Genomic DNA, 21,226 nt, shown 5'->3' with positions numbered 1-21,226 from the left:
TGGCCTGTTGTTTCGGCATTTGAGAGTCCAATCTGGGTACTCTGGCCTTTCCGGGGCACTCTGCGCCTAAATGTTCTGCCACATCCTCTTCCAACCCACTCTCCACGGGGAAGTCGCAGCTTCTAATCAAATTCGGTAAGGTATCTATCTCTCATGTGGAGAAGTCATTCCTGGGCGATGCTGGGCGCGACTCTGGGCACCACATGGGAAAGTTATTAGAAAAGGTCAATGGTCACTCGTTCCTCTTCCAGTTGCTCTGTGTTATCCTACTCCGACCACACTTGCTACCTGTCATCATTCTTTCGCAACAAGTCGTTGCAACGAAGGCTGTGTATCACACTCAGTCGGAGTTGACGTCTCTCCATACGACAGTCGTAGCGTTGTCTCCGCCATGGCTGGTGGCGCGGCGCTGAACGTCTTTCGTACAAGCACTGCAGGCTTGCCAAAAGAAGCTCTCAACCGAAAGCTATGGCTGTCGGTGCTTGTCTTCGGTCTCATGGGCGCAGCGCGTGGCGTTGACGAAGGTCTGATCACTGGCGTGTTCAATTCAGATGCTTTCAAGCGTCAGGTTGGCATCGAGGACTTGAACGACGCTGAGCTGGCGGATGTGAAAGGCAATGTCTCGTCCATGGTGCAGCTCGGGAGTATCCCTGGGGCTCTGCTGTATGTGCTTCTCAAGCTTCTGATCATGGCAATCTTTCCGAAATACTTGCTAAATGATCATCCAGGGCCTTCTTTGCCTGCGACTATCTCGGCAGAGTGTGGGCTACCCGTCAGCTGTGCGTTCTGTGGATTGTCGGCATTGCAATTTTCATGGGAAACAATGGTAAGACTCTCTTGATACCCTGTCATGTCTGAGACATTCGCTAATCCCTTGCCCTTCTGTTTCCAGGCAACATGGCTTTGGTCTACTTTGGTCGCTTCCTCGCTGGTATCGGCATCGGCGAGACTGTCGTCGTCGGTCCGGTCTACTTGTCGGAAATCGCACCAGCTCAAATTCGCGGACTTTGCACATGCGCCTTCACGGGCTCTGTCTACTTGGGAATTCTCATTGCTTACTTCGCCAACTACGGCACAGAGCTCCATCTGAACGACACTAAAGCTAGATGGGTAAGTACAACTATGTTAGCTTCATGCCTTCAACACCTGTATCGCCATGGCTAACCGTAATCCTCCAGCTCCTTCCGACTTCTGTCCATCTGATGTTTGCAAGCATTATCTTAATTGCAACGCTGTTTGCGCTTGAGTCTCCCCGCCATCTCATCGCCAAAGGCAAGCGGCATCAAGCGCTCGAAACACTCGCGAAGCTTTGCGGACTACCACCCACCGATCCTTTTGTCATCGATGAGCTCGCGGGCATCGAGATATCTTTCCACGAGGAGAAGGAAGCCACAGCTGGAGCGGGTAAGCTGGGAATCCTGCGTGAAATCTTCTTGATCCGCCGCAATTCGTACCGCCTCTTTTTGACCAACCTCGCTCAACTCATGGCCTGTTGGTCCGGCGGGTCCGCCATTACGGTAAGTCCTGGAACGATGAAAGCTCTTGCACGTGTGATGTGCATCTGATGTGAGACTTCGACTGACATTCTTGCTCTGCTTATAGGTCTACGCACCCGACCTTTTCGCCATTGTCGGGGTCGTTGGCCAGGAGCAGTCACTGTTATCAACCGCCATCTTCGGAGTCGTCAAGTTCGTTTCTTCTGTTATCTGTGCGTTGTTCCTCATCGACGGCCTTGGACGAAAACGAGCTCTGATCATCGGGATCACCCTCCAAACGATAGCAATGTTTTACATCGCCATCTTCCTGAACGTGGTACCGATTGCAAACAACCCCGACTTCGAGGCATCTGCTTCACAGAACAAAGCGAGTACCGGGGCTATTACCATGATTTACATTTCTGGAGTTGGCTGGGCACTCGGCTGGAACAGCGGACAGTACTTGCTCTCCTCGGAGCTGTTCCCACTGAGAATTCGCGCCATCTGCTCATCGATCACCATGGCAATGCATTTCATCGGACAGTATACGGTGAACAAGGCGCTCCCTAGTATGCTTCTCGAGAACGCTCTGAAGCCTCAAGGGACCTTCTACTTTTACGGAATCATCTCTATCATCGGCGCTGTCTGGGTTTGGCTTTGTGTGCCGGAGGCTGCTGGCCGGAGCTTGGAAAGTATCGACAGGCTGTTCGATCTGCCTTGGTATAAGATCGGGCTTCACGGGAGGCGCTTCGCAGAAGACTACGACCGCGAGCACTTCGAGGAGCATGCGATGGCCAAGGAGAAGCAAGGTGCGGAGATCACTCATGAGGAGACTCATCCAGAGAAGGCATAGTCATACCAATGGAGGCAACGATCACGATTGAAGATAGTAAACGGCAGAGGATAAAGATGTTTTGCATATGTTACGACGTAGCCTATGACTCTGGGGTCCTAAGGACGGGCAGCTTATGACAGTGCCCAGAACGACCTCACGTTGGTACTCCGTAGACTGATAGTTGTCTGAAGCGACTGTCGTCTACTGATCACGTGCTGGTGTAGCACCAGCCATAACTCTAACCCACTTCACTTTGTCTTTCTCTCATCATCGCCCGACAATCAAAGCTTATTTTCCAACACAACCTGTCTATACAGTGCTATTCTCTGAACCATGAACGATCGCATCGCGTGTGTTAGGGGTGCCATGCTCATGTTACATACAGTCACGTGTCCGAGCGCATAAGCGAGTAGGTACTTCGAAGTATGTATCTCACACTCTTTCACTTCACATCGCCCACTCCCGTCTCTACTCCCTGTGAGAAGCCATGGCCAGTCTACTATGCACAACGAGGGTACCGTGGACACCTGGTCGACCTAAGGCCATTCTTCCTGCTACTCAAGCGTCAGCTCTCACTCGCGCGTCCTGGTCAAACAACAGCTCCCGATGCTTCTCGATTACGCAAGCATGGCTGGCCAGACCTCCGAAATCTAGCCAAACGTGACGCGGACCACCTAGCATGATGGAGAAAATCATACGCCACAAGATAGCCCGCATCGAGAGCCAGAAAGATGATTCAGCGAGGCAGTGGACACGACTTTGGATCTTACAAGCCGAATTGGAAGCGGAACAATGAAAGTTGCGGCATCAATCACATATCAAAACGACTCTCCAAAGGGATTATTGGCAAACAGCGCTACGTCAAGGAGGAAGGAGAACTCCAACAACCCTCAAGGCCATCGAGGAAGAGATTCGGCTGGAACAGGAAGAACTTCACATCGCGATTAGCCTTCAGGCTGCCAAAGCGAAGCGCGACAATTAGACCATCTTTGCACCCATTGGACACGTCGGTGTGATAAAACGGCTGTATCGATCCTTCTCGAGAATCGTTCAACCTCCCTTGTCGTTGCTTTATATCAACCTATGCAACAGATTGGCGTTGTGGACATTGCGGATGCAAAAGCAACGTCTCCAAGATGAGCAACGCACGAAGGCCTGAGACGGTACTCTAAAGTCTGATGGTCTGAGTCAAATTCTTGGACATCTGATGGACTGATTGCGGAGAATCAAGAAGGAATGTGACCGTCAACAAAGGAGAAGACTTGTCGCATGCTGCTCCACTCATCCGAATTGCGGGTCTTGCGTCCGCTCGCACACGCTGCAAGCGACTTGACTGATGGCTATCACGAACCGCTGGTCAGCGCTACCGACTGGCCCTATGGACTGTTGTGCGTCCACGCTGACTGGAATCATCGCGATGACTTCATCACAAGTCACCCCAGCAAACTTATCCCACGGCGGGTACCATAAAGCAGCCTCTTCACTGGTCGATGCTGCGGACTTGCATACCAATTCCAGGCACATCACGTGCATCCACATACTAATTTGGACTAATTTCACCATGGATCCGCCAGGACGACTGTACTATCCTACCCTGTCGGATACCATCGAAGACATCGAAAAATATCGGCCAGGGGGGTTTCATCCCGTGCATCTTGGAGACACCTTCCACGGAAAGTACAAAGTCCTACACAAACTTGGTGCTGGCGGCTTCTCCACCACCTGGCTTGCCCGCGACGCTGTAGAAGAACGATATGTTGCCTTGAAGATCCTGCGATCGGACGAGACGGCCCGTCGGAATGAGCTGGACATGCTCCGTCGACTCGCAGAGCTGCAAACCAACCATCCTGGAAAGAAACACATTCGGACGCTCGTTGACCACTTCAGCATACATGGACCTAATGGCGAACACATCTGTCTCGTTACTGAAGTCGCCGGTCCCAGTCTGCGCGATGTTTACAGTGCTCAAAATCCGTCAGGATGTGGATATGGGCAAGGTTCTCGAAGGTTGCGAGCCGACATTGCCCAGACTATCCTCAACCAGATCGCGCAGACGGTGGATTCCCTTCATTCGCACCGAATCTGCCACGGGGGTGAGTTGGAGTGCTTGGTTGTTGCAGGACCCTATTGACTGACTGAATTCTCAGATCTCACTCTGTCGAACGTGCTTCTGAAGCTGAATTCAATGGATGCTTGGACGGAAGATGAACTATACCATAGACTCGGGATGCCTGTGAAAGTGCCCTTGCGCCTCTCTTCTGGCGAGGAACACAGCGGTTCTGGTCCTCTGTATGCCGTCGAGCCTGCGGGCCTTCCTGATGCAGCATTCTTGGAGAACAACATACTCCTTGTCGATTTCGGAAAAGCTTTCGAACTCGACAGCCCACCTCAACCGAAAGACATCGGTGTCCCTTCGGATTACAGAGCGCCTGAGACAATCCTCGACTTGGTCTATACTCCTCCTTCAGAGGCATGGTCCCTGGCCTGCCTCTTGTACGAGGTCAGAGCTGGGCAACGCTTGTTCGCAAATCTCTTGGGTGGTCCAGACGAGATCGTTAAGCAGATGGTGGAGATGAAAGGTGCTTTGCCCGAACCTTGGTGGAGTTTGTGGGACCTCAGGACGGACTACTTTGACGAGTCTGGGAAACCTCTGCAGGAGTGGCCGGACGGCACCACCTGGGCCATCGAGTATCCAATCGACGAGGCAATTGATGACATTGGTGCCTATGATGACGAAGAAGAAGGCGCTGTATCTGGACTTTGCGCATCAATGCTGGAACCGTGCGGAGCAAAGGTGCCTGGAACAGAGGCGGAAAACATGTTAGAACTCCTCAAGGCTGTGCTGAGGTGGACTCCCGAAGAGCGTGTATCCATCAAACAGATATATCAGCATCCATAGATTACCGAAGTGCGCAGCAGGACTGGGGAAGACTGGGCGCCTGGCCCAGCCATCACTGCACCGTCATATGAGATCGCGAGAAGCGGCAACGTCGAGCAGGAGTCGGCCCATGGCCCAACGATCACTGTGCCGTCAGATGAAGATGGAGCGAGTGCGATTTCTAAACGGACAGTGCTCTTCTAATGAGCGGTCAAAGTGTGGTTCCTCAAAATGTGGAAAAAAGTATTGGGAGGTGATGTGGTTGAGCAGGAATCGGATGTCGAACCATTAATAGCTGCACCGTCACAAGAAGTTGTGAGACACGATATCATCAAGCAGGCATCAAACCCCAACTCAACAAACACTGCATCGTCCCGGGAGGTCGCGAGAGACGACGTCGCCGAGCCGCACACTTAGGAACTGACAGCGACAATTGAGTGGACAAAGACAACTGAGGACGGCACGACGACTTGCAGAAATCAAAACCAAACAAGTTCCTCACCACAACGAAGTAAACAGCAGTGCGCCACCGAAGTAGTAAGTGGCGAGCGCAGCGGTCAGTGAAGAAGAACTGCAGGCAATGTCACATGGTATAGCCTCCTTCGGTAGTCTCTGAGAGACCCGCTGACAACCTCGCCATGTGATCAGATGATAGAAGCAGTATGTAGCCCGGGGATGCTAGTCTCAGAGGGTGGCTCGACCGTTGAATTAAAGCATGGGAAGTTCTTAGAGCGCTGCGCAGTCCTTGGACCTTGAACGTGTTTCGGAGAACAGTTGCGCCCATCCGTTTGACGTCGGCATCCTCTCATAATCAATGAACCGTCCTTCAAAGCACTCACTCTTGAACGTCATTCTCATCCTCCAACTTTCTTCTAGAAATCACCTACGTCTCCTGCGCCGCGATCGGCTTGACATTGCCATCAACCAGCGTCGGTCGCGGCAGCGCACTGCTTGGCTCCGTGGGCTTGAGCTCGTCATATACCTCCCGCTCCGCACCGCCCAGATCCTCTTCCTCTGCATTGCCGCCACTGCGGCGGATGAGAATCTCGTCGACCTTTCTTACAGCGGCGAGCAACGTCCCGAGCCTCAGCACCGCGATACAGACTGAGAAGGCTCTACGGTAGCGTGGTTCGTCGTCGGAGCGGTAGAGCTGAGCGCCGTAGATGCCGGCGCAGCTGGCTCTCATGATTACCCTGTGGCCAGGTGATCAGCTTGGCTTGATTCAGACAGCGAAGATTGGTCCTTACATTGCCATCGCCAGCGCTCGCTCCTCCGAATCAGTGCAAGTGAGCGACATCCACGTGATATTCAGTGGATGGCTGAACGTCCCGAACGTCTGGGTCCAGACCACGCCAAAGTAGCGTAGGCCTCTGTTGCTGATCTCAGTGAAGATTCTGTTGAAGATGTAGGCTAGTACGGTCATGCTCAAGCCGGCAATCACCGTTTCGCCACGTCTATTGAAGTGATCCGAGATGTACGAGAACGTGAACGAGACCGGGATCTGAATGAACAGACCGATGGATGCCAAAGCGTTAGAGCTGAGGTCCCCAAATCCGAATTCTTGAACCAGAGAGGGTGCCTATGTGTCGAAGCCTCGTTGTGGTCTGTTTAGTGGACAAGTCAGCTTGATCAGGAGAGTGTAGCAACATGACTCACCCATTATTGCATAATGTAATGAGAAGGTGTATCCACATTCTCCAGTTGCTGAACTGCGTCGCTGGTCAGCTCATGCTGCCGATGGTAATTATCATCGCCTAGGAGAAGACTCACTGCCTTCTTGAATGCCGACAAACCGATTCGCTTCTTCTTCCTATCCTTTGCTGGGTCATCGAGCTTGACCCGCTTGTTCAAGATGTAGATCTCTCGTTCAGTGAAGATGTCCACATTAGGCAGGAACGTGCCATGAGGTTTCTTGAAGGAGTCCGGGAGGAAAAGACCTAGAATGCCTCCGCAAAGGATGGTGAAGGTTGCCATGAGGACGAAGAGCCAGAACCATCCGGAACGACCTCCTACTCCTCGCATGTGAAGGATGCCATATGCGAGCAGCTTGGCCGAAGCCTGCCCGAACTGGTTGCCGAAGTAGAAGATCATGACTCGTTTGGCAGTCTCTTTCCGTGTGTACCTGGACAAATTCAGCTCGTGACATGTGCTTTGAATTGTGATTCAGTAAACGTACCAGGTAGATAGTGTCCACAGCCCTCCCGGAATGAAGCCGGACTCAGTGATACCCAAGATCAATCGGGTAGCGAGGAAGACCCATAGCTGCTCTGGAAAGCTTGGAATGTGCTTACAAGGCCGAAGAGGAAGAGCTGCAGGGTTAACCATTTTCCAGGGCCTACGCGATATAGCACCATATTGGACGGGATCTCGAAGAGCACGATCCCAAGCGACAGCATCTGCTGGCCGACGTTGAATTGGTTCTGGGTAATACCTTGGAGAACGTGAGCCAATTGGGTGCATTGCTCAAGCGAAAGGTTGTTGAGCTACATACCAACATCTTCCATAAAGTCGTCCGTAATAGCATTGGCAATGTTTCCTCGATCGAGCTCTACATCAAGATCGACGGTCAGCTGCTGTACGTGAAGAGTCAGAATCACAGTTATAGGTTCACGCACGCAGGCAGAAGAAACCCAGGGTGAGCAGAGGCATAATGATCATGTCCAATCTAAGTTGACAGTAAAACTCGAGTGGCGAATGGAAGCACGACTCACTTTCGCTTCGCACGTCTCTCCTCTTCAGGTGACCAACCTTGCTCTGATGTCGATCCATTCTCACTCCCACTGCCATAGGGAAGTTCATCTGTTCGAGGGTACTTACTCTCCATGCTGAGGACTGCGGTTGAAGCAAGGGTAGTACTACGTACCAAAACCAGGCCCGGTCCCTGTGGCCTTCTCCCAGACTATATAACAACACCTCGACGTGGCCAAGGTACACTGTCCTGTTGGCGTGCTCACCTTGGGTCCCACAAGTTGACCGCCAACGTGCGATAACATCTCGCCATAGCTCGGCTCTCATCGCAACTGGACAACTCATGCGTATTCTTCCTTTGGAGCGTGCCTGTATGGGTGGATGTTGAGCAGATGGATATGGTGGGCGCCCTTGGGGGCGGATCCTCGACCTTTGCCGCTCGGCATGAAGCTGTATTCAATAGTGTCCAAGACCCCTTGGCTCCGTGATGCGATTGTGTGGTGCGAGCACGCAATAACGCTCCTTGATAAGCGGTTGCGAGATCTTATTGCTTCTGGTAGTTTTCCCATAGCCGTAGGAATCAAACCCCTGTATCTCGCGCGATGAATCATTCTCTCCCGGTGTGGCCATTTGGCATCTAGTCGTGCTGCTCGATGGATTCTTCCGAGATGCTGCATCCTAGGACTTGCCTTATCGTGTTGATAGTATTGAAGCACCTGGTAGTACGATACCTTACATTCCAGGTTGAAGGTCATCCCGCCAGCGAGCCGCCAGGTCCATCTAGAGGAGGAAGGAGATTCATAGCGCCTCCCGCTCTCCATCACAGTCCATCACATGGCCGAATTGTTACAACGTCCCTCGAGGGTTTCAAGCTAGACGTCATGCCGGGGAACGCATGTTCATATTCGAACGATGAATTATGGAAGGAAGATGAGGAGGGTCGCTCAAGGCACAGACCACAACGACGACGTGGTCTCGCAAAAGTCAAATCTTGAGACGACTCTCTTTCCATCTTCGTACGACCTGTAAATACTGCGTCTGTTTGCTATGTACATACTTGAGCGCTTTCCTTTTCCACAATTATTTCTATCCTTACGACCAATGTACAGATACCCGTAATTAACACCTCAGCCTTGAAGCCACCACATCCGCCTTCTCCCGTCAACACACATGGACGCCCACGCCACCGCTGTAGCGGCCATATCATCTCGAGTCCAGCACTTCTACGCCACCCAAACGCCCTTCCGACTCTACCATGGGTCGACCAACAGCACGCAACACCGTAAACTCGACCGCAACCGGATCATCGACACCTCTGGCCTCAATCACGTCCTCAGCGTTGATACGGAGAAGAAGACATGTCTCGTCGAGCCCAACGTAGCTATGGACGAGCTCGTCGATGCACTCACGCCATACGGTCTGCTGCCCCCTGTTGTAATGGAATTTCCTGGTATCACTGTTGGAGGAGGATTCAGCGGGACTGCTGGGGAGAGTTCGGGGTTCAAGGAAGGGTTTTTCGATGCTACGGTCAATTGGTTCGAGATTGTCCTTCCGGATGGCGAGGTCGTTTGTGCTTCGGAGAACGAACGTGAGGATCTCTTCCGAGGCGCGGCAGGCACGCTGGGGACGTTGGGCGTAACGACGTTGTTCGAGCTAAGGCTGAGAGACTACGAACCGTTCGTGGAGTTGACATACCACCCCGTCACCAGCGTGAGCGACGCCCTCAAAACCATGCGCGGCGCCACTCAAGTCCCCGGCACCGACTTCGTCGACGGCATCCTCTACGCCCAAGACCGCGGCGTCATCGCCACCGGCCGTCTCGTCGACACCATCCCACCCTCTGGCAAATTGCAACGCTTCAGCAGAGCCCAAGACCCCTGGTTCTACATCCACGTCGAACGCACCGCGAGCCGGCAACTCGATCCCGTGAAAGAATACGTTCCTGTCCGAGACTACCTCTTCCGCTACGACCGGGGAGCTTTCTGGACGGGGAAGTACGCTTTTTCTTACTTCATCACGCCTTTCAACCGCATCACGCGCTGGGCGCTGGATTATTTCATGCACACGCGTGTGATGTATCAGGCTTTGCATGCTTCGGGACACGCTTCGAAGTATATTGTTCAGGACCTCCTTCTACCTGAGAGCACGGCAGAGGATTTCATCGACTACATCAGCACCGACTTCGATTTCTGGCCACTCTGGCTATGTCCGCTCAAAGTCGGGAATGGAGTTGCCATGCATCCGGATCTCGCTCACGGAGCGTATGCGGACGATAAGACTGTCTCCTTCGTCAACGTCGGTGTTTGGGGACCAGGTCCAACCAACTACGCAAAATTCGTCGACGTCAACAGGCAGCTGGAGCAGAAAGTCCAGCAGTTCGGAGGGATCAAGTGGTTGTATGCGCAAGCTTACTACACCGAGGCCGAGTTCTGGCGGATATACGATAAGCGGTGGTACGATGCCATACGGGAGAAGTACAAGGCGACGTACTTGCCTGATGTGTTCCAGAAGGTGCGGGTGGATGTCGCAAGAGCGTACAGAGGGACGGAGACGTGGTCGGGGTGGGCGAAGAGTCTGGTTTGGAATACGTGGCCTGTGAGTGGGGTCTATGGTGTAATGAAAACGCTCTATGAGAGGGAGTATCTGCTTGCGAAGTAATGATAGACTAGATGTAGGAAATTCTATAGAGGGTACTGTAGATGCCTGTAATTACTCCTCCATCCCAATTGTCACCCTATCACCCTGATGCCACCGGCTAATCCATGATCTAGAACAGCTTGTGCTCAAGCGTCATGTCGTTCTCCGGCTCCAAGCCCACACAAGCCCGCATAATATTGACCAAAGCGCTCCTCTGCTTGCCGAGCGCATTGACGACCGGAGTTCCAGGCGGCGTCATGGGCGCCTTGAGCATGTAGCTCAAAACGCTCAGCACGCTGTGGAAGCTCTTCCAGTCCTGCTCGCCGTGGTTGCGCCACTGGATACGGGTCATGAGCTCAGCGATGACGACCAGATCGATGATCAGCGGCGAAGCGAGCAGCGAGTCCTCGCAGACGTTGAAGAGCGAGATAGTCTGGTGGCCGCCCATGAAGATCTCGGCGTAGTATTCGTCGAGGGCACGCTTGTTGTCCCCAACGGCGGGCATGTACTTGATGACGACGGTGTGGTCTGGGTGCTCGCCCTCCTTGTAGAGGCAGGAGTTGGCAGCGACCATGTCGTCAACAACATTCGACTTGCTGATCTCCTTTGAGCGGAACTGCTTCTGGCTGGAGAGGTTCTTGCCGTCGTTGTTGCCGAGGTGGTTGTAGCTTGCAATCGAGGTGAGCTTGATGCCGGCATTGATGAGGAAGTCGACGAGAGCGGACTTCATCTTGGTTTGACCAGATTTGAAATCGTCGCCACCAATGAAGGCACCGTGCTGGTCAGCGAGCTCGATGCAGCCAGGAACAAAGGTGTTCTGCGGCGAGCCGTTGATGAAGGGTGCTCCCTCCTTGATGCAAGCCACTGCGAAGACGGTGGAGGGCGCAATCTCAGCATGCCCAGACTCAATGGACTTCATGAGGTTGTCGGCAGTGTCGTTGACACCAGGCACGAGATCGCCGTAGCGTTCAGTGTTGGCAGTCCACATCACGATGACCTTGTCCAGGCCGTTCTGGGACTTGAAGTCACGAATATCCTTGCGAAGGTGTTCAACGTGGTCCATGCACGCCTTGTCGCCTGCGATGGTGTTGTCGGCACGCTCGCCCTGGTTGGCAGCGATGAAGTCTGGGTAGTAGATGCTTGGAAGTGGCTTCATAGCCGACATCTGCTTCCTGACCATCTGCTTGAGGGTAGGCTCCAAGACTTGAGCGCGGTCCATCGAGGCCGCCATGTCGAGCGAGCTGATGTCCCATCCGCCAATGACCAGGTCGTTGGGGTGGACCATCGGCATTGCATCGTGCAGCGGGATGTTGATGTCCTTGCCGGATTTGCTGTCGACGCCAAGCTTGGTGGTCGAGGCCATGACCAGGGATCCGTAGTAGTTGGCAGCACGCTGGCCCTCACGTGTATCCCAGACGAGGTTCTGGCGGTTGGCCATGATGCCAGCCGTGACGGTAGAGCCGTTGTTGCCGCCCCAGCCGACCATCATCAAGCCGACTTTGCCGACTTTACGCTCGGTCTTGAAGTCGTACACCGTCTCCTTTGGCGTAGCCACGACCTTGCCATTGCTGGTATCGATCGCGGTGGTACGGTAGGTGTACTTGCTGGTGATGGTGTCATCGGTGTAGGCGACGTTTGGCGAAGACACCGTGAAGGAGTTGGATGGTGCCATCGCTTGGTTGGTCAAGCTAACGCCAGTGGCACTGCCATCGAAGTCGTTGGCGTGTGGGGCCATGTTGAGTCGAGTTCCTGACGATGGAAGCTGAGTTTATCGACAGAAAGGTTGGTCCGGCGCCGTAGATGCTGGAGAACAGCGACGTCCGGCAAACGGGTGGTGGACGCTGTAAGATCTTATTTAGTAGACATTCATAATGTCTTGATGGTTCAGTGCGGCTTTGCCCTCGGACGACCACCACAAAGTCGGAACTCCCAAGAGCGATGGAGCCACAGACACACAACGTCTAGACAGCAGTAATAGAAAAGACTCACGAGTTGAGAAGATTGGAAAACGTCTTGCCGGCAGGGTCGTCTGAGACCCGGGTTTTGCTGGAAGTGGTGGTTGTAGAAAGATTGCTTGAGCTGATGGGTGAAGGAAAGGAAGAGAGAAGGGAAAGAGGAAGAAAGAGAGTTCTTATCTGTTGCCAACACACCGCTCTTCATTAGCTTATTATCGCGCAGTGCGACCGGCTGATTTTGGAGCGCTTATCCAGCGGACGCCGCCCATGGTGTCGGTGATATGTTGTTGCTCGACGGGACACCGTCCGCCGAAGGCGCCAGCTTGGGGGAAGCTCTGAGGAACACCATTTGCAGCCGGGAACATGCTTCACGGGCAGTATGGAGAAGGGGGAGACATAGTAATAACGTCACAGAGGTCATCGATGCTGACCGACGTCGACCGCAGCAGTGGTCCGGTGGGCGTCGATGCAGAGACTCTCTCAGCGGAAGAGTTGAGGTGAAGTCAAGGAAGTCGCGACCCGGCGTCGGATAAACTTTGCTTCCGTGAAATCTTGGCGATGCGAGTCTCGACCATTTTCGACCATTTTTTCGATGCGCTGTCAAGCTGCAAGTCCTCCGACTCTTCCTTAGTTTTCAGCCTAATCAAAATGAAGGTCGGCAAGCCCAAATCAAAGCGCACGCCGGTGCGGCTACGGCACAAGATCGAGAAGGCATCCACGGCGAAGCAGAGGAAGCAGCGCAAGGAAGCGAAGAAGAATCCACAATGGACGTCGCGGTTAAAAAAGGACCCCGGCATTCCGAATCTGTTCCCCTACAAGGCGAAGTTGCTGGCCGAGGTAGAGGAGAATAAGCGCAAGAAGGAGGAAGAGGTGCAGAGGAAGCGGGAGATTGCGAAGGCGCAAAGGCAAGGCGTGGCAATACCGGAGAAGGCTGTCGCTGCAGAAGCGGATGAGGGCGAGGACGATGATGACATTCTGCTTGACATGGAGAGTGATGTTGAGGACGGAGACGTCGAGGCAATGGACGAGCGGGACGAAAGCAACCCTATGGCGGCACTGCTAGCCTCTGCGCAAGCTCGTGCGCAAGCATACGGGCCTGACGACCAAGACGAAGAAGATGAGGATGATGCGGACGATGACGAGGAGTGGGGAGGCATTGAGGACAAGAACACCCATCCAGCACCAGGTCAAGCGACTCGCAATCCACTGCCCAAGCAAGCACTGGCAGATCCCATCAAAGCAGTGTCGGCATTACTCGACCGCATGCAGCAGACGACAGACGGCATTCAACGGCTACTCGATCACTATCAGACACCACCTCTGATGACGGCGGGCACAGACATGACCTCGAGCTTTTTGGTGGAGGTCGCGAGGAAGCGCGGACGTTTGGGAAAGGGAGGAGTGCCGAACTTGCAGTCTGCAGCACTCGTCGTGTTAAGTGATCTGAACGAGGAAAGACTGCAGCTCCCAGCGGTTGACACTGTCTCGGAGAAGAAAGCAGTCAGTGCGAATGGGAAAGGACAGGTGCAGGTGGTAACGCAGTTGGCGCAGCCTTTCCGGATAGAAGGTTTGTGGGGAGACGAGCCTGATGCGGGAGGAGTGGGCGTTACAGAGGAGATGGCTGTGGAAGCTTGAGACGATACCCACGTTGTAGCGAACAATGGACGAGCGTCGTTCTATGCAAATGGTATGCAGGAAGTGGTCCGTGAGGAAGAGTTGACCAGGAAATTTCCGCCGCATGACGCAACATGCGAATCCTTGTCGTCGATCGTGAAGAAAATCGGCTTTACGCGTACCAACTTGGTCAGTCCAAGGCACAGCGTCGCACTAACCCAGCCATTTCCTTGTATACCATCAATCGCCTTGACCGTTGACGTATGATGGGCAGGTGACTATATACTAGGTAGGTCTGCAGTCCATACCACGTCTTCCTTGTCGCAACTTCAACCGGTTCCACACTGTCCACATCAACTGCAATACCTACTCAACCACTTCTTCACAATGGGTCTCATCAGCAAGATCGAAGACAAGCTCTCCGGCAGCAAGTCGTCGGACAACCAGCAATACGAGTCCAAGGAGTCCAGCTCGTCCGGCAATGCATCAACTCATCAACACCCTGTCTCCGGCAGCACTTCAGGCCCAACCGGCACAGCAGTCCCTAGCAACTCATCCGGCTCGACCAGCGCCGCAGGCCGCGACGGCTACGGCATGCAGCCGACCGACACACGGAGAAACGACTACTCAGGCCAATCTTCCAACCGCGACCCTCGTACGGCCGACTATCCCACCCACAGCTCCCGCACGGCCGACTACCCATCCCAATCCACCTCGCACTCCACCCACCCCGGCGGCTACAGCACCACCACGCGCAGCGAAGCGCCGGCCGGATACTCAAACGACCCCCGCACCACCACCACAACCAACACCACCTCTTCCTCCTCCCCGCGCCAACCCTACGATCCGTACTCCAGCAGAGGCCAACGCGCCGCCGCCGCCGCCGCACACGAACACGGCATGAGCCCCACCACAGGCGGTAGTCGCGCACCCTACGCCGACGCGGAAACGTCGCGCTCGCAACAAGCCGGCATAGCGTCTGGATCGCGTGGATACGGTCCCGAATACATCAACTCCGCCCCCCACGCTTCAAGCGGCGGGCAGCAAGACCTCAGCTCCATAAGCGGTGGGGACAGCAGACATCACTACGGACGCGACGCAGCGATGGCGGGTGGAGTGGGTGCGGGAGGCGTGGGGGCCTACGAGTATGGCAAACACCAGCAACAGCCTGGCTCGTCTTCGACGCAGAATTATTCGCGGCCCGGGGAGTATGCAGGCCGCGCGAGCGCTGAGCAGACGATGCCGATGAGTGCTGGTGCCGGTTCGGGAGGCATAGACCATGCGAAGAAGATGGGCGGGGCGTATGAGGCGGGGTATCGGGATGGGATGGAGCATATGCGGCAGGAAATGGAGAACAGTCGGCGGATATAGCTGGAATGAGGACGTGTGGTACGTTTCATGACCCGGCTTTGAGCATGTCAGCAGCGTGGTATATGTCATTGCTCTTGAGCTGGAGTTTCGAAGTATCTTAGGTAGTGTGAGCATGAGAGCAACTCAGCAATTAGTACGTCTATGCCATCTAATCTATCTGTATGCCTCAGAAACTCCAAGCTAAATGACAAAAAGCTCATTCACATCGCATAAGTCGTGATTGAAGGTCAAAAGCCGACACCTCTTGCTCCCGATACTCTGATCCGACATACTACAAATCCCTCCTCGCAAACTTCGAATGATTCTTCCTCAAAGTCGCCCCATACTTATACAACAGAAACGGAATCGGGATAAACGCAATGCTCAAGAACGCCAACGTACTGCTCGCCCACGCGATGCCCAGATCATTGTACATCGCGCTCGCGAACAGTGGGAATCCGGCACCAAAAGAACTCCTGAAGAGATCGTTGCCCGCGAGGACAGAGGCGGCGTATTCCGGGTAGGCGTCGGGGAGGTAGTTGAGGACGGAGTTGAAGAGGAGGAAAGCGCCGATGGAGAACCAGCCGGAGCCGACGATGGGCACGATCCAGTGGACGGAAGGGCGGGCGGACCAGCCGAACCAGAAGAGACAGCTGGGGATCAAGTCAGTACTGTGTCGCGGTCAAAGGAGCAGGGATGAGACTCACATTGGGATGCAGAAAGCTCCCACGAAAGCCGGGGGCAACCGCTTCTCGGGCTGCAGCTCGCCGTTCTCGTCGAATTGCGGTTCAAGATGGTATCTGAGGTACAGGAAGAACGGCGGGATGACGATGAGGGCTCCGATGAAGATACCGAGGAAGGATAGGCCTTCCTGGCTCAAGGTGAAACCGTAGACGCCGACGAAGACGGCGACGAAAGACTCGAACCAGATGTAGAGGAGGCCGTAGATGAGGGCGATGTAGAGATTGAGCAAGAAGACCTTGGGAGGTAATTAGTTTGCGCGAAGATATAGCGGCGGTGGTGCAGAAGACTCACCATAGGCTCCTGGAAATTGAGAGTAAAGGGCCGGACCAAACTCATCATGACAATATCATTCGTTGACATCTGCTCCGACATGAGTTCCGGCTCGCACTTCAGCTTGTGGTCACCCGTGATTTTGCGCAGGCGCTTTGTTCGTCGGACAAGGATATTGTTCGCCGAGGTCTCCGGGAACTGCCAACACGTCAGCGACCGACTCAAGCACTTCCAGAGGTATCTGTACGCACGAAAAAGAACAGAAAGACCAAACAGAACCCCGACAACCACATCAACACCCAAATCGGCCACGTCCACGGTGCCGTAAACCCTCCGAAGATCGGACCGTACTGAACGCAAAAGCCTCCCACAACAGGTCCCATGACAGGTCCGCTGACAGCCGCAATACCCCAGATCGACATCGCGTACGCGCGTTTGGCAGGAGACCAAATATCCGCGAGCGAGGCGCCGCCGGTCGCTAGGACTGGAGAGCCGAAGAAACCGGTCAAGAAGCGGAAGGCGAGCATCATGCCAAAGTTTTTTGCGAGCGCGACGCCGGGCTGGAAGGCGACGAAGACAACGAGGGTGAGTATGTAGACGGGGTTGCGGCCGACCTGGGGGATTTCGGACATGGGGGACCAGAGCATGGGGCTGGGAGCGTGTGTTAGTACATGATAGAGGAGGCAGTTGTTGTAGTTTGGTGCTTACCCAACACCGTAACCTGCGACGAACAGCGTCAAGCCTAGGGTTGCGGCTACTCTGCTGACGCCGAAAGTGGCCATGACGGATTCGGTGCCGGAGGAGTAGATCGCTGAGCCAATGTATACCGAGATCGTCAACAGACAGATCTCGAAGGTCACGAAGACCTTCTTGAAGGTGCTCCAGTTCTGAGGGTTCTCTGGGTCCTTGTCCCCATACCACGACACTAGATGGATATCCTTGCCTTTTTCCGGATCTACCTTCGCACCACTCGCTGCGTTCATGTTCTGCGTGCTGGCTCTTGAGTTGTACGATTGCCAGCGCCTCGAGGACTGGTTCTCCCGTGTTCGAACCCCCTCCAGTTCGTCCAAGCTCGAGCTGTCTTCTGGCGGGCTGGTGTCGCCATGGTGAGCAAGGTGGCCAGATTTCTTCTCGTCGATATAGTGAGTCCAGATGTCGGGGTCCGCCTCTTCTGCGAATGGAAGGAGCTTCTTTCCTGTCACGAAGCGCAGTAAATGTCCCGCCACTGTGTCACGAAAAAGCTCGGCCATCGTATTTCTGGTACGAGATGAAGAGAGAACGGAAGAGCTGTTGACAGAAACGCGTGAAAATGTGCCTGATCCACGAGAAGGACGGCGAAGCAGATCTTAAACAGACGACATCCCAACACACCAACCTCTTACCCAAAACTTAATCGCAGAAAGGTATGTTGAAGTCCCGAATGGCCGCGGACAGCAGCGCATCACCACAGCGCGTCAAAATCGGTGACGTTGTGATCTCACCATGAGGCCAAAGTCAGAAAAATTGGTCGAGCATCGAAAACATCACCAAAGATGACGTTGTAGATCTGGAAAATCTGCCCGATCTGGTTGAGCGAACAGAGCCGCCCGCGAGCCGGACCTAACATTTTCTCTTAGCCCGACGACGCCGGCAGTCGTTAGAATTTTTGGCAGAGGCGTGGTTGGGAGGTTTGTCTTGGTTGTCCTGTCTCTCGGATCGCGGTAACGAAACCTATCCGTGAACACGAGTGCGCCAGGCTGTCGAGCTGGTTGAAATCAGAGTTTGAATGGCTTCGACGATGGTTCGAATACCATCCGCAGGTCACCGCCAACTCCATATCTTATGATTAACAATCAGCTCGAGCAGCTGTAGATGCCCGCCCTCGAGGGTTTCAGAACAGCGAGCGTGGGCTGCTGTCTGGAGTGATGGGGCGTGATGAGATGGCCCTTCCTAGAGGTCGTCTCATGTCATCATCTCAGACCTGTCAACAAGGCGAGTTCCGTGGCTTCATCCAGCAATCATACGGTCGCAGTCCATTTCGTATGTTCTCCAAGCAAGAGAGCATCCTCAAGCTCCCAACGAGTCTTCGAGAGCCTTGGCTTGTCCAAGGAAGAATTGAAGCTCGCCTTGGCACTGGGCTTGCTTGTCGGGTCACAACAACCCGGCACCGAACACCACGAGAAATCCTCTTCATGGCAAAACCTCGGCGGCATGAATCAAAAGTCTTCACTAAGCCGTCTTCACGGTGTCAAGATAGATGTGTTGTTGATTGGTGGACTTGACATGGCCTGCATCAACTCCACACTCCCCCGCCCTCTGCAAGACACTCGACCTGCCTTCTTCGATCTCGCACCGCTGCTTGACGGGATGAAGAGCCACTCACAGAGACGATCATGCCTGTCTCCTCCCCGCTGCCGGAAGCTTGTGAAGTGGTGTTGACTGACGTAGTCCGCAGCGATGGCTGGAGTCGACAATGGATACCTACATATACTCCGCTCGCCGGCCACTTCGTCTCTGGTCAGCTTCCTCGACGAGAGCCACTGAGCAATGATGAAGTTCCTCACACTGGCAGCGCTGTCTACTGAGACCCTTGCTCTTGCTGTATCCGAGACCAAGCGACAATCCTCTGGTGCACCTACCGTGACGGTCAAGAACGGAACGATCTCTGGCGTCCATTCGAACACCTATGATCAGGACTATTTCCTCGGGATCCCGTACGCTCAGCCACCGGTGAATGAGCTGCGCTTCCGTAACCCGCAGAGCTTGAACACGACGTACGACAGTACTTTGCAGGCGACGGAGTATGCACCAGAATGTGTTGGGTATGGAGGCGATCAGATCGGCTATCCTGTCTCTGAGGACTGTCTGGTGTTGAACGTCGTTCGTCCGTCTGGTTGTGATGGCCAGGATCTACCTCTTGGCGTGTGGATCCATGGTGGAGGGCTGTATATGGTCAGTACTTCAGCAAGAGGAAGTGGCAGCGGACACTGACTGGTTCTAGGGAGGAGCTACCGATGAGAGGTACAACCTGAGCTTCATTGTTCAGAACAGTGTCGATATTGGTCGACCCATCATCGGCGTCTCTATTGCATACCGCCTTTCTGCTTGGGGCTTCCTACAGTCTCAAGAGGTCTCCGGAAGCGGTAACACGAATATGGGCCTTCGTGACCAACGTCTAGCCCTGCACTGGATACATGAGAACATTGGTGCTTTCGGCGGAGACTGTTCCAAGGTTACGATCTGGGGCGAAAGTGCCGGAGCTGCCTCAGTCGGCTGGCATCTGATGGCCTACAACGGCAGAGACGACAATATCTTCCGCGCGGCCATTATGGAGTCCGGCAACCCCGTGCCCTATAACAGCTACCGCGATAACACTTTCTTCCAGCCGAAGTATGACCATGTCGTGAAGGCTGCTGGATGTGCGCATTCCATCGACACCCTCGACTGTCTTCGCTCTGTGCCTTACAAGAAACTCAATAACCTCTTCAACACCAGCTCTGCTGGAGACTGGCAACCGATCGTCGACGGCGACTTCGTAGCCAAGTTTGGCAGCATCCAGCTAGCCCAAGGCGACTTCGTGAAGGTGCCTATCATGGACGGCGCCAACACAGATGAGGGCGTCTCCTTCGGTCCAATGGGTGTCAACAGCACCCAAGACTTCATCGACTTCGCCTCCAGCGACGAAGTCCAAGCCACCCTCCCCCGCTACTTCGCCGAAATGCTCCCAGACGTCTATCCCAATGAACCGGAATACTGGATCCCTGGCGTCGAGACGGTGGGCAACTACACCTACACGCAACCCTTTGGCAAAGGACACCAATACCAGCGCAGCGCCGCCTACTTCGGCGACGTAGTCATGATCGCCAACCGTCGCGGCGCCTGCCAGGCCTGGGCCGCTGCTGGCGTCCCGGCGTACTGCTACCGCTTCAACACTCGCCCTGCCGGATCAGACTTCGAGGTCGGAGTCACGCACTTCCAGGAAGTCGCTTTCGTCTTCGACAACACCCAAGGCGTAGGCTACAACAAGGCTCACGGGACTGTGAATCCTTTCCAAGGCAAGCCGCAGAGCTACCAGCAACTGGCGAAGCTGATGAGTTCGTCGTGGGCGTCTTTCATCGCTACTCTGGACCCAAACGGGTTTGAGGGGCGGTATGCGCAGGCGGAGGCGTGGCCGAAGTATAGTGTTGAGGAGCCGCAGAATATTGTCTGGGATGCGAATACCACGGCGCTGGCATATGCCGAGCCGGATACGTTTAGGCAGGAGGGCATTCAGTGGATTTTGGATCATGCGTTGGCGTATCATCGTTGAGCAGCTGTTGATATGGTTAGAAAACGTACTGCTTGACCTTTTCTTCTCACTCCCAAAGATGCTTTCCCAAAGTACTCGTACGGCTCCAATGACTCTGATACTCTTCGACCACTAGGTACTCATATCTCTTCGACCGTTTTGCGACCGTTCAGCCGAGGCATGTGATATCTTGACGCCACATCTCTTTCGCATCTCACCGCCCCTGGGGCCATATCTGCGCCTCCGTCACATGCAAGCCAGGCGGGTATGCACATCAATCTGGCCCTATCGACGCATCAAAGTGGAGTGTCTGACTATCATGTGCCTGTCGAAGGAGTGAGCACAGCCAGGCGAGCTTCTGGAAGAAAGGGAAGTCGCATCCATAGGGCTGACACTTCTGCACCTGCGAACGCCTCTTTCATCTCGTGCGACATTTCTTTCCTTGCAACTTACTTTCCTGTCCAACGTCTTGCCTCGGAAGTGCACAGGTGGTCACGACATGATGCTTGTGGA

At 54.3% G+C, this 21,226-nt stretch overlaps 9 protein-coding genes across 9 annotated transcripts; 6 read left to right on the top strand and 3 right to left on the bottom strand.

Moving 5' to 3' along the window:
• Positions 1-391: 391 nt before the first annotated feature.
• On the top strand, positions 392-2,328 carry LTR77_009626 (uncharacterized protein; the record flags this gene model as incomplete). Its single annotated transcript, XM_064806852.1, has 5 exons — positions 392-663; positions 729-826; positions 893-1,110; positions 1,179-1,517; positions 1,603-2,328. The coding sequence occupies 5 exons, from the start codon at positions 392-394 to the stop codon at positions 2,326-2,328; spliced, it is 1,653 nt and encodes a 550-aa protein (XP_064655157.1).
• Positions 2,329-3,871: 1,543 nt separating this feature from the next.
• LTR77_009625 (uncharacterized protein) lies at positions 3,872-5,209 on the top strand (the record flags this gene model as incomplete). The annotated part of the gene is made up of 2 exons (XM_064806851.1): positions 3,872-4,403; positions 4,458-5,209. 2 exons carry the CDS (start codon positions 3,872-3,874, stop codon positions 5,207-5,209), a joined length of 1,284 nt encoding a protein of 427 aa, XP_064655156.1.
• An 862-nt stretch (positions 5,210-6,071) lies between these two features.
• LTR77_009624 (uncharacterized protein) lies at positions 6,072-8,012 on the bottom strand (the record flags this gene model as incomplete). The annotated part of the gene is made up of 9 exons (XM_064806850.1): positions 6,072-6,381; positions 6,436-6,726; positions 6,845-6,897; positions 6,959-7,310; positions 7,365-7,450; positions 7,480-7,619; positions 7,680-7,736; positions 7,900-7,968; positions 8,006-8,012. 9 exons carry the CDS (start codon positions 8,010-8,012, stop codon positions 6,072-6,074), a joined length of 1,365 nt encoding a protein of 454 aa, XP_064655155.1.
• Positions 8,013-9,046: 1,034 nt separating this feature from the next.
• On the top strand, positions 9,047-10,534 carry LTR77_009623 (uncharacterized protein; the record flags this gene model as incomplete). The annotated part of the gene is made up of 1 exon (XM_064806849.1): positions 9,047-10,534. The coding sequence occupies one exon, from the start codon at positions 9,047-9,049 to the stop codon at positions 10,532-10,534; it is 1,488 nt and encodes a 495-aa protein (XP_064655154.1).
• A 109-nt stretch (positions 10,535-10,643) lies between these two features.
• Positions 10,644-12,248, bottom strand: INO1 (Myo-inositol-1-phosphate synthase; the record flags this gene model as incomplete). The annotated part of the gene is made up of 1 exon (XM_064806848.1): positions 10,644-12,248. One exon carries the CDS (start codon positions 12,246-12,248, stop codon positions 10,644-10,646), a length of 1,605 nt encoding a protein of 534 aa, XP_064655153.1.
• An 868-nt stretch (positions 12,249-13,116) lies between these two features.
• NUG1 (nuclear GTP-binding protein nug1) lies at positions 13,117-14,103 on the top strand (the record flags this gene model as incomplete). The annotated part of the gene is made up of 1 exon (XM_064806847.1): positions 13,117-14,103. One exon carries the CDS (start codon positions 13,117-13,119, stop codon positions 14,101-14,103), a length of 987 nt encoding a protein of 328 aa, XP_064655152.1.
• A 366-nt stretch (positions 14,104-14,469) lies between these two features.
• LTR77_009620 (uncharacterized protein) lies at positions 14,470-15,453 on the top strand (the record flags this gene model as incomplete). The annotated part of the gene is made up of 1 exon (XM_064806846.1): positions 14,470-15,453. One exon carries the CDS (start codon positions 14,470-14,472, stop codon positions 15,451-15,453), a length of 984 nt encoding a protein of 327 aa, XP_064655151.1.
• Positions 15,454-15,724: 271 nt separating this feature from the next.
• MDR1_2 (GTPase-activating protein) lies at positions 15,725-17,696 on the bottom strand (the record flags this gene model as incomplete). The annotated part of the gene is made up of 5 exons (XM_064806845.1): positions 15,725-16,085; positions 16,140-16,411; positions 16,468-16,644; positions 16,698-17,097; positions 17,155-17,696. The coding sequence occupies 5 exons, from the start codon at positions 17,694-17,696 to the stop codon at positions 15,725-15,727; spliced, it is 1,752 nt and encodes a 583-aa protein (XP_064655150.1).
• A 1,279-nt stretch (positions 17,697-18,975) lies between these two features.
• On the top strand, positions 18,976-20,734 carry LTR77_009618 (uncharacterized protein; the record flags this gene model as incomplete). The annotated part of the gene is made up of 2 exons (XM_064806844.1): positions 18,976-19,377; positions 19,427-20,734. The coding sequence occupies 2 exons, from the start codon at positions 18,976-18,978 to the stop codon at positions 20,732-20,734; spliced, it is 1,710 nt and encodes a 569-aa protein (XP_064655149.1).
• Between the last annotated feature and the right edge of the window lie 492 nt (positions 20,735-21,226).

Source organism: Saxophila tyrrhenica (genome assembly GCF_035928015.1).
Source record: "Saxophila tyrrhenica strain CCFEE 5935 chromosome Unknown scaffold_18, whole genome shotgun sequence".
Classification (NCBI taxonomy): Eukaryota; Fungi; Ascomycota; class Dothideomycetes; order Mycosphaerellales; family Extremaceae; genus Saxophila; species Saxophila tyrrhenica.
The sequence above is the reverse complement of the archived record's forward strand: the minus strand, read 5'-3'. Positions and strand labels throughout refer to the sequence as shown.